General features: G+C 44.9%; 1 protein-coding gene across 5 annotated transcripts in view; it reads right to left on the reverse strand.

Annotated features, from left to right (window-relative positions):
• Nucleotides 1-2,907: 2,907 nt before the first annotated feature.
• The window catches only part of LOC105932807 (SH3 and multiple ankyrin repeat domains protein 1), a gene marked incomplete at its 5' end in the record, with an annotated part of 55,738 nt that continues 46,448 nt past the window's right edge, over nt 2,908-12,197 (reverse strand). The window contains 6 exon segments of one of the 5 annotated variants that reach the window (XM_036133895.1): nt 2,908-6,344; nt 8,101-8,221; nt 9,671-9,762; nt 9,964-10,020; nt 10,112-10,138; nt 10,364-10,372. In XM_036133895.1, the coding sequence (XP_035989788.1) occupies nt 3,079-6,344; nt 8,101-8,221; nt 9,671-9,762; nt 9,964-10,020; nt 10,112-10,138; nt 10,364-10,372 (3,572 nt within the window). 5 annotated transcript variants of the gene reach the window in all.

Raw genomic sequence — 12,197 nt, forward strand, 5'->3', positions numbered from 1 at the left:
TTAACCCTTAAAATATATTGTGTCATCACACCACCGGTTGAGTCATCAACCCGTGCGCCTGCTTTTACACGCACATAGAAATGTTTGCAATATATGTTTGTTGGATTGTGTGCTGTTGATTGTTTCATGAGGTTTTTGTAACGTCAGCAAGGATGATGGAGTCAGAATCCCTCACAGATAAAGCTGCACACGTAATAAACTCTGCAGACATAGAGAGGAAGAAGGCTGCTGTTGGTAGTTTCCTCCGCTTGCTCCAGATGAGCAGAATGATGGGAATAGTTTCATTATCAATGCACATGGTTAAAAGATTCAGGAATTGGTTAACTTGATTAAAAATCCGGCTAAAACTGAAGCTTATTTGGGCAGCAATAGTTCAGACCATTCACAGAGACTCTTCCCTTTAGAGATGTGTGACAGTTATTCAGCTATTTCTGAGGCTTTAAGAAAGGAGTACGCTGTATATTCAACCTCTTGTACTCTTAATGCTTTTGCAATTCTGTAAAAAGAACATGAACCACCCAGAGAACATTATCACAACTTGAGAGTTACTAATTTCAGGGACATAATGCTCCAGGTCTTGAAGAGGACCACACACTTTAGGTCTTTAAACCTTCACAACCTTCAACAGAGTGTGTGGTGTGATGTGACAGCGTATTACAGGACGAGGAACCTCCCAGTACAGGAGCTTCAGAGATATGCTCAGCTGGTGTGGGAACCGCGTGTCCATCCAGTCATGGGAGGAGAAGGCAGCAAAAAGATTATTACACAACACTTGGCAGTCTGATTATTGTCATGCCTCCAGACTCAGCTTTAGGTTTTATCCAGGATTTTATTTTTATGGCTTCTCAATAGAGTGAAGCAATACCTGAACTGACTCGTCTTATTGAACTGTAATGTAAATGTCCATACCTTCAACCCAAAATGGTATTTCTATTAAAGCCGATGAGAACTAGAATTGACTACCGCACACTTGATTGAACACCTCTGAATTAAGATAGCAGATGTTAATATTTTTCCTAAATTTGATGCAAATGCTGTAGGTTTACGAGCATGAACAATCTAGCTATTGTGTTCTAAAAATGTTTTAAGTCTCAGGTGGTTACAACACAGAAGATCCATCCATCCATTTTCTATACCCACTCATCCTTACAAGGTGCCTAATCTCCAGCGATTACTGGGTGAGAGGCAGAGCACACCTTGGACAGGTTACCAGTCCTTTACAGGATAGACAACAAGGAATGCACAGTAATACTTATACAATTTAGAGAGACCAATTAACAGTCCTGCAGCAAGGCATTAGAGCTACTGTGCAGTTTGCAATACCCTGCTAGATGAAGGAGACTAACTCTGTGTCCCTTATCCCAAGAAAAAAAATATTTAAAGAAATATAGAAAAGTTAGATAGGCACCAGCACCCCTCGTGACCCCATGAGGGATAAAGCGAGTAAGAGGATGGATGGATGGATGGATGGATGGATGGATATAGAAAAGGTGGCGATGATTTGTCAAGACTTTTAAAACAGATTAATACAATTGTTGGTTCAATCAAATGTCAAAATCAAGCACAACTTTCAATATTGATTGTAGATTAAATTTGAACATAAAATATTGTCTAACAATATTGTATCAATGTTTTCTAATATAAATGTGATCAAATAAGAATATAATTCCACTAAAACTGGACTTCCAGTGTTTGGACAACCCTCAACATCTTTTGAAGTGCTCTTTATGAGTAGTTTACTTTTCCAAGTTCTTCAATCCCATCCAGTCCTTCTTCCTGACCAATAAAGCATATCGTACAGTGTGAGCTCAAACCTTTAAAGTCTGTCAGGAAATTGGGACTTTGAAATATAGCAAGACATTCTGACTCAGTGAAACCAAAGAACGACAGAAGACTCATCCACTGTGCTGCATGCTTTCATTGTTTCAGTCAGAGTCAGGTTAAAATGTTCTACTGAGACAACAAACCTGCTCCTCCTTCAAAGAGAAAATATGGAGAAAAATCAGAGAAAAGGCAGAAAGTGCAGTGACCATTTCTGCCAAACACTCACCTAAATGATAGAATCGTTCATTTAAAGTAATTCTAAATGCAGCTCATCTTTTACTTCATATCAAATGCAGTTTTAGGAGTCCAAGAACTAAACTCTACCACAAGCAAGTTTAGAGTCATATTGTTACATAATGAGGATCAGAACCAAAAGTACATGGGTATGAAAGTGTATATTTACTAAATGGAGGGATAAAATGATAATCATGGAATGGCTAGAGTTAGGCCAAGGCAACATTTGGGGTATTAGACCCAAAACTGACGTCATTCTTGGGCTTGATGTTAGGTTGAGGCCACCGATCCAGATGTCATAGCCTGATTTTGACAGGTTTTCTAGAAGGTAAAGCTTTTAACTAAAGATATCAAATTACACCTATCGGAATCAGATCAAAACCCCAAAATCAGAAAATCTCTAAAAAATTTGGGCTTATGAAAAAGCAGCAGAAATGCCAACAATGGCCATGTTTCCATCTGATTGTCATGCAATTTTTTTTAATGAATTTACAAAAAACAAAACAAAAAAAGCTAAATTAAAAATGTCTGGCAAGACGCTGACAGCAGAATCAGTCGATCAGTCATGTGAGGCGAATGTTCGCTACGTCACAACGTATTCAGAAAATGTGTTTCCATCTCCTGTTTTGTGCATGAACTCTTTTTCTCACGAGCCAAAATCTTCCTTGAGCGTAAAAACTTATTAACTAATATCTAAGTTATTCCAAATTTTGCAGCGTTCATTTATCTAATGCAATACTTCAAAATGTGCTTAAAACACGTTGATGGAAATGATGTTGATGGCTGATAACACGATGAAGTTTCCACCAACCTGTGTCTGCTCAGAGGTCTATGGCTGCTCCAGCTGTCTTACTTCTTTGCTGCAGTTTGCTGCTCAGCTCATTAATAATGCTGGGCTTCATACTAGATGCAGGAGGATAAATCTTCTTTCCTTCTAAAAGCGAACCTGACTGGCTTCCCCCATCGCCGCTCATCTGGCTGTCGCCCCAGAGAGGCCTCATTTCAGGAGTGCGCGGTCGCTCAAAGTACGGTGATGTGGGACGGCCGATATTCTGCATGTCCCTCCCCCCCGTACCCGTCTTGACCACCTTCGTCATCTCCCAGTCCCTCCTCTACCTCGTCCTCTACCTGGCCATCTCTTTGCCTGTGGGAGTGGTAGGATGCAGGAGCGGTGCTGGTCTGTCGATGTGAGTCGCCAGCATGACTGCCGTCTCTGAACCTGCTGGTTTTTGGGTAGGTGGAAGCTGTTGCAGTTGCATTCTGCATCTCAAAGGTTTGCCCATCAAGGTAGCTCATGTACGACTCCAGAAAGTCCCCTCCTCCTCGTTCTGTTTCTCCTAAACCACCTCCCATGCGGCCTGGACCTCCAGCTCTCTCTCCTCGTTCCAGCCTTTCCCCTCGAACGCCAGCCCCACTCAGACCCAAAATGCTGTCCAGATGGTGGTCACTGCTACTGCGACTATCGAGTTCCTCAATCCCAGAGTCCACAACTGTCTCCTGGGACTCTCCTTTTTTGGCAGTGGGATGAGAACGATGATGCTCACCTGTCCTTCCTGTGATGGTGGTGGAGTATGTTAAATGAGCCGGACGTGTTCGCTCCTGATGGAGCTGAGTGGAGATGCTTGTTGTGGTGGTTGTGGCAGTACAGCTAGCGGTCATGGCATGAGAGGTAGTGCCCCTGTGGGGGACAGAAGTGGCAACACTGCAAGAGGAAGCCGGGGGGCCCCGGTAAGCTGGGGGAGGTGCAACTGCATGCTGGGGAGGCGTTGGTGAAGATCGCCCGGATGTGTGAGTGCTGTTGTAAAGGTGGTGAGACACTGAAAAGGGTCTGTGGTAGGAACCGGATCCAGGAGGAGGTGGAGGTGAGACTGCGGGGGGAGGAGGAGGACCCATGGTTGGCTGAAGAGTTGAGGGTGAAGCAGGGGGTGGAGGATTTGGTGATGTCTGGGAAGGGGAAGGAGCAGACTGAGTCAGATTTGCCACCTCACTGTCGTATGATGTGAGGCTGGAAGCAGTGGAGTCCCCTGCCTGAGGAGAGGGTAGAGGTGTGTGAGCAGGAAAGCCACCTATATAATGTTCCTTTTGAGGAGGAGGCGGGGGTGGTGGTGGTGGAGGAGGTGGTGGAGGAGGCGGTGGGGGAGGGACTTGCTGTTGCCGGTGGATCAAGCTGTTGGAAAGAATCCCGTGTTGAGAGTATCCTGATATCCCCCGGTCGAAGCTGTTTGCAAACTCTAAAGGGGGTGGAAGGGGGTCTGCATAGACAAATTCATCGTCTGCATCAACTGAGGGAGCAGGAGGAGGAAGAACCATCAGACCTGTCCCTGTGCTTCCAGAAGTGTTCACTGCCTGTTGGGTATTGGCTGGTGGAGAAGACGGTGTGAGGGACCGGATATAGGCATCAGCTTGACTTTCCATCCTGAGAAAAGAGGGTCTGCGGGGCTGCTGGCCTGAACTTTCAGCAGCCTGATCTGCCCTCCTCATGTAACCTTCTCTCTCCTTGTCCCTCTCCCTCTCTCTCGAATGGTCCCTCTCCCGTTCCCGCGACCTCTCCCGCTCCTTGTAAGATGGCTGATATGGCTGGGACTGATAGTGGTGTGTGTGTACCGTTTTGTCCTCAGAGAACCGGACTCTAAGACCCTCACGAGCTCCTCCCCCTTCACGCTCCCGCTCCCCACCTTCCTCCCCCCATGTACTCCCGACTCCCCTGAGGATTCTGGGTGAGGGTGGCCGACCGACTGTGGGCGTGGTAGCTGCCAGAGAAGAGGAGGTGACCAAGTAGGAGCTTGAAGACTGTGTCATGGATGATACTGGCTGAGTGTTGACGGTGGACGAAGAGAACACCACATTTGACATCTGGCGGGTTAAGAGGTTCTCCGTTCCCCTCCTTAACCTGCTGTCATCCCTCAGAGCACGTTCCCTGGCAGCCAGGGCGAGGCCTAGAGGTGACGTGGGGTCAAGCGCCTTCCCAGTGAGAGGATGAATAAAGGTGGTGTTGGAAGAGGGGGCTGGCTGTCTGCCTGCTGTGGTGTACAGATCAGCAGGCACAGATTTGGGCTGATAGTCCAGGGCCGTAGAGGAGTACTCCGGTAGGCCGAAGGCTGGAGGCATACTCCGGGTGTGTTGGATAAAGGTGTCTGCAGAGAACATGCCCTCATCAATAGACTTGGAAGGGCGCAGTCGTGTTGATGAACTTTCAGGCTGAGTGTTTAGCTGCTGCTGAGACACCTGAGTCCTTGATGCTCCTCCTAATGCTTCACTCATCCCAAGACTCAGGTCCTCCTCAGCAGACATGAACAAGGAGGCACTCTTTCGACGAGCTTCGAGAAATCTCTCCCTGTCTCGGCGAGCCGCACCAACGATGGCGGCCCCAAACTGGCTGGTGAAGTCCAGATTATCCTGGGCTCGAACAGAAGGCAAAGATGGGGGTGGTGGTGCTGGAATGGACGGCGGAGCAGGCGGCTGTGGGGCAGGAGTGGACGGAGGAGGGCCATGAGGTGTTTTCGTATCACTTGTCTCCCCTGATGCAGGGACATCAGCCTCCACGCTGCTGCCCTGGCTGCTCCGTCCACTGCTGCTGGTTGAGGGAGCCTTGACAATGATGGTGGGGATAGGAATGGAGCTTTTCTCCACAGAGTCTTTGCTCCCTAGGCTTCCCTGGCCTAAGCGCAGCTCCTCTATCTTAGATTGCTTTACCAGAGGTCCTTTGCCTCTCCTGGCCCCTCCTTTAGAGCCACCAGCCCCGGCTGCACTGCGGTCTGCCCGCTGGGGTTGACTCTGGGTGGTCTGTTGTTGCTGGGGCATTACAGTAGCAATGCTGGACGGGGGCACGGCTGTGCTGTAGCCTCTCCTCAGGCCCGCTGATTTAGCCCCTGTGCCGGCCCCCATCCCAGCTCCAACAGGCTCCCCAGTATAGGCAACCTTTCGCGATGCAGTCCTGCTTTGAGCTGTATGTGCAGATGCGTGTACATAAGGTGTCGCGTGGTCTACTGCTCCACCAGCAGGGCCTGTGTTGGGACCACCAGCCCTCTCCCTGCCACCCTGGCTTAGATGCCCTGACTGAGAGAAGGGCTGGTAGTGCGCAGAGCTGGACGTTGACTGGGACACGGAGACAGAAGGCTGCTGGGACGACTTCGTTCTCCAACCAAGCAGCGGAGCCGAGGAGAATGGAGGTTCCGGGGGAGCGGTGGTAGGAGGTGGAGGAATGTCGTCTGGACCAGGCACTGACAGACTCCGCGCGAACTTCATGGCAGGTGGATGCAAGAACTGCTTCTCTTCCTCAGGCACACCTGGAGTACAGGATTCAAAAACAACAATCCACAAAAGTTAACAAGTGATGGCTTTCAACAAACCGAAACAAGCATGAACTGTTTATGGATAAGTTGTGAGTGTCTGTCTGAATCTGCCTGCCCAAGAAAGTCTGTCCTCAGTTCCTCCATTTGTGTGTAAATCAATTAGTCCCACGTATTCACAACAAAAAGTAATTAAACAGATTGCATTGAAGGCTTTTTAGAGAGCATCAGTATACAAGCAGCATCATGAAGAACCCAGGTTAGGTCAGGGAGAAATCTTTAGAAACAAGAGACGAGTTGTACACCTCACAACGCCCTGTTCAAACCAGTTATCCGAAAATGGAAAGAGTTTGGCACACCTGCAAACCTCCCAATACACGGACGACCACCTAAATGACAAGGCCTAGCATGGACAGCATTAATCAGAGAAGCAGCCAAGAGGCCCATGGTAACTCTGGAGGAGCAACAGAGATCCACAGCTCAGGTGGTAGAATCTGTTGAAAGGACACATACCAGTCAAAGACTCCACAAATTTGGCATTTGAGGAGAAGTGGTGAGAAGAAAGTGATTGTTGAGAAAAATTTACTACAGAATCCCATTTACACACATTTACAATAGCCCTGCCAAAGTTCATGGCTAAAACACTTAATATTGATAGCAAAACCTGAAAATGAATGTTCACAGATGCTCTCCACCCAATCTGATTGAGGTTCAGCTATTTTGGAAAGACGAGTGGGTAAAACATCTTGTGCCTAGACGTGCAAAGTAGAGACATACCCCAAAAGTGACTGTAACTGTAGCAAAGGGTTGCTCTTCAAATTATGGACTATAGGGGTCTAAATACAAATGCAGGCCACACTTGTTACATTAATATCTCAAAAATAAACTACTATTTTTGTCCAGATTACAGCTATGCATTGTGATGGTCTATCGCATAAAATCGCATTAAAATACAGTGAAAAGTTCAAGGGACAGGGGATACTTTTGCAAGGAACCTTGTGTGTAAAATCTTTGGTAAGTACATTACATTTCAGGGTGGTTATGTGAGCCAGATATGAGTAGTTAGCATCTTACTTCTGACTGACAAATAGTCACAACTAGTGATCTCAGTTTGGAGAATAAAGGAATAAAACTGTTATTGTGACATTTCAGAGCACCTTTACACCACAACTCAAACTCATTTTCTTTTTTTAGAATTTTAACCAAATTATTTCAGTTATTCATACACTTGCAATACAGTTTTATAAGGGAGTCATTCGTGTTCATCTTATTTTCTATTGTGTAAATAGTGCCTGATCTATGATGTTGCTTTTCTTTTTTATCTACTGTTCCCAGGATTTAAAACATCACATGGATTCATTTTCATGTTCCGGGAAGATAGGAGGACGCAGCGCTGCTAAAGAAATGTGAAAAGCCCTAAAAAAGTATTTTACTGCTGCTGACTGTCTAACTTATGTCTGCAACCTGCTGCTTTTATCATTGATATGAGTGACTTCCTGATTGTTCAAACTGAAATCCCTCTGAAGCTGCGCATTAAATGCTGACTAACCATAAATAATCTGTACACACAAACTAACTGTGACTTAATTAGGCCACAAATTCATAAAGTATACAGATACAGGTGAAGTACATACTCTGGGCCACAGACAAGACACCGTCGCAGACACAGGTCAGAACATCATGGAGCTTTACTGGACCAGAGGACAGACAGACAGGCGGACGAGGGGCAGACGGAGAAAACAGACAGCCTCACCGATGGATTTCTGCCGCAGCATACCGTGCTGTGGGCCGTGAGCCGAGCTGTACTGTCCACGCTCGTAGCCAAGTCCCAGTCCCGCCATCATCCCCGTCCCAGACTGATCCCCGTAGCTTGGCTGAAACGATACACGACAAAATGCACTTCCACACTTTTATTCATTTCAAATTTTTCCAGCTGACAGTTTTAAGCCAACGATTGGCCCGTTTTACCAATGACCTCATCTCCAGTGAAATCAAATACCATCCATCCATTTATTGGTTATGCCCAGTTAACCTTCTTGGGTTGTTGGGGGGGGGGGGGGGGGGGATTAAAACTTATTAGTGTAAAGAAAACTCACAGAGAAGAAATAAAAAATACAGAAACTTTATTCCCAGAACAATGTTCACTCTAGAATCTCTAATTACTCTCTAATCTCTAATTTTTTTTTTTCTAATCTTATTGGGAAAATATGCCACCATAAACCTGATTAATCTGGTTTTTATGGCAGCTTTAATTATTTGAGGCCCCGGCTTCACTAATAACAAAACAATATTATTTATTAGACGAAGAAGCTTTTATTTTTTGTTTCCACATTTCTTTAGTTGGATTGAGATGCGTTCTCATCCCGACAAATGATTTAATTATCACCAAAACTACCTGGACTAATGGACTGCGGAAAGCTCCTGAAGTTTCAATAACAGCACGTGCCTTTGGTGTTCTGATCATCTGTAGATGAACTGTGCTGGTTTTCAGCAGCCAGTTAGCAGGTTTTATAGGATCGTGGCACCAAACACAGCAGATTCTTAGAGAACCATGTCTGCATCTCTACGACCCCCTGGAACGTCTGTTCTCCTGTTTAGCAGTAAGTTATGGTTCAAGTTTGGCTTCTCTTGAATCAGCTGATTTTATCTATTTTGTTTATTAAACATTGATCTCAGTTTCTGCCCATTACTTTTTTGGTGCATTTTCTATTTCTAAGGCATTTTGCTTTTTGAATCCTTTTTTGTTGGTTTGTTTGGTTCCACCTGTTTGTTTTCATTTTTACAAGTTGCTCGTTTTGTTTGGACACAGGTAAAAATTTAAAACCACAACTGCTTTGCTTGAGACCTTCATGCAGGCAACAATTACAGACAACAAGGAAAAGTTTTGTATGAATTAATTGTCTGAAGAAGCCTTGGAGTGAGAATAGCTGGTTTGCTTTGGGAAGTGAGGAGACCAGTGAGAAAATCTATAGTGATGTTCGACAATTTACCACTGGAATTACTGTGGATGTCACACTCTATTTTGATCTTTGACCTTCTTTAAGGATGTTTAAAATCCTTTCTATTGTTTCAGATGGCAGCTCTGCTTATTTGGACCATTTTTTCCTTCAATAAACCAGGTAAAAACTCCTCATTAATGTGTGCAAAACTCTCTCCTAAGCAGCAGACTGGTTTGCAGGGATCAGACCAAAGTTTTTTCCTCTACTTCATCTGAAAAAGTGCAATCCAGTATAATAATCTCAAAAATCAAGTTGACTGAAACTGCTCAAAGAGCAGCAATTTCATTTTTCCCCCCGGAGACTAATTAATGTCGCAATACAAACCTCATTGCCATAGAAACTTCTCCCCCTGTCCCTCTTTGGCCCGTGTCCCCGTGTCCCCGACGCCTCGTTGGTGCTGATTGTCTGCTGAGCCGCTGCAAGAATTTCATCGAGTTTATCTGGGAGGGAAAGAAGGAGTGAAGAGACAAACGGAGAGACAGGGAGAGAGAAAGAGACGCACGACGATGAAACAGAGAAAGAGACAGCAATAAAACAGGTAGAAAGGTGGGAGAAGGTGACGGGACGTGTGATGGAACAAAGAGAGAGACGCTCAGCACGCATGGCAGCGTCCTTACTCAGAGCCATCTGATACACCGTCCTCTTCTTCTCTGCAACTTGTGAGGATTCGAACTCTAACAGGAGAGAGGAAGAAAGCAGTGAGAGTGCCGAGTCATGCTGGTCAAACAGAACGGCGTCTTTAACCAGGAGAGCAGCCGAGCGTACCTGACTTTTTTTTCCAAGGCGTAGCAGCTGGAAGGAGGACAAAAGGAGACTTAAGTTTTGGCAGGAGTGAAGGCGCGTTGTTACAGTGCATACTAATCATATTCCCCCGAGCTCGGCGAACTGAGTCACCCCGTGAAAAACGCACATTCACACCCCCGCAGCATGCAGCCAAAGCATGCACACTCATGGTACAGTGAACGGGCCGCTAACACATATGCTGCGCTTTCACGCCATTATGGAGGCGACTCCCACCTCTCTCCACTGTCAAACGGTCAGGATCCCGTCGGCGGGCAGCGAGGACACAGGAGACAGAGGAGAGGCACAGTTAGTGGTTAACCCAGTAAATGGAGAGGTGCAGAGAGGAGTGATTAGGAGGAGTTAAGGGTGACCCTCACATTCAGGGGTGTGACTGGTGTTTGGCGTAAATACGACAGAGACGGCTTCGATAAACCGCAGGTTCTATCGCCGTTCGTTTACTCCAAACATACCGAAGCAACATTTTCCATGAACTTACAGCCAGTTTGGACACCCTGTGCAGGATTAATGTTCTTGTTATCTTGCTGCTTGACTTATATGGGAAGTGGGACACTGCACCAATCACAGAGGGGGAAAGTTGAACACGCGTCACAACCAAATGAAGTTATTAGCATCAGAAGCAGCATATGGCCGCAGGCTGACGTGGCTTCATCACAGTTTGCTCTTTTCACCTTGATTCAAGGAAGGAAACAAGCAATGCAGCCTCACACTGTCAGACAAAGTCAGCTTCATTATTTTTTAGAGGATTTTAATTCACTAATGCAAACATATATTCATACTTTATGGGGGAAAAAACAACAAATCTTAGTGTTTAGCTCCAGTAAATGTTGAACCTGCAATACTAAGGCATTTCTAAACCTACACCACAAAAACTGAACTAGAAATAAGTAAAATGTTCTTAAAATCTGTGTATTTGTCCTTGATTTGAGCAAGTAAATAAGATGATTTGCCAATGGAATAAGAATTTTGCACTTAAAATAGGAACAATTCATCTCCATCATCTTATTTCAAGTGCAGGATATCTAATTATCTTATTTTAGGGGTCAAAATACTCATTCCAGTGGCAGATAATCTTATTTACCTGCTCAAATCAAGCATAAATACACTAATTTTAAGAACATTTTACTTATTTTTAGATCCGTTTTTGCAGTGTAAACACTGCAATGCAAAAGTATTCATACCCTTAGGACTTTTAAACCAGTTTTCCCAACCAAAAACAGGATTTTATGTGATGGACCAAGACAAAGCAGAGCACAGTTGTGAAGTGGACGGAAGCCGTTGAAATGTTTTACAAAAACAAAACAGAACCCCTCAAAGAAATTCACAGCTGGAAAAGACGGATCACATGTCTGTCACATAATTTCAGTATAAATCCAGCTGTTCTTTAAAGGCCTCAGAGGTTTGTTGGAGAACATTAACGAATAAAACAACATCCAAAGCTTTGAACATCCGACAGAGTTCTGTTCAATCCATCACCTAAACATGGAGAGAGGACGGACCTCCTGCAGACCTAGCAAGAGACGGACGTCCACCTAAACTGGCGAGGAGAGCATTAATGAGAGAAGCAGCCAATCTGCTTACAGAACAACTCTATGTTTACATGCACAAAATGTCACGATTGGATGGAAATGTAATTGGATTAAAAACCAAATAAATAATCAGATTGTACCGTTTATATGGGCACTCAATCAATTAATCTGATCATAATGTGCCTTTATATGCACCAGGCTTTATTCAGAATAGAAGCACTCTGACATGCGCAGTTATCAAATGTCCCTAAAAACACAAAAGAAGAACTTCTGTGTTTGCTGAACAACAAAAAATAGTAAATAAAGCCGTATTATAGGAGTTTGTCTTTTGGGCCAGGCCAGGCTGGACTTGCACCAGCTTCTAATTACGGTTGAAACGTTGCTGATTAAATAACAATTTTGGGCTCTTTTAATATTGCAAATAGAAACGTTATTTTGGGAGCACAGACAGTTTTACTCCCTGACTTATTTCCACCACTCACCAACATGGAAACACATCACATTTTAAAAAAAAAAAAGCA

Source organism: Fundulus heteroclitus, unplaced genomic scaffold, assembly GCF_011125445.2.
Source record: "Fundulus heteroclitus isolate FHET01 unplaced genomic scaffold, MU-UCD_Fhet_4.1 scaffold_698, whole genome shotgun sequence".
Classification (NCBI taxonomy): Eukaryota; Metazoa; Chordata; class Actinopteri; order Cyprinodontiformes; family Fundulidae; genus Fundulus; species Fundulus heteroclitus.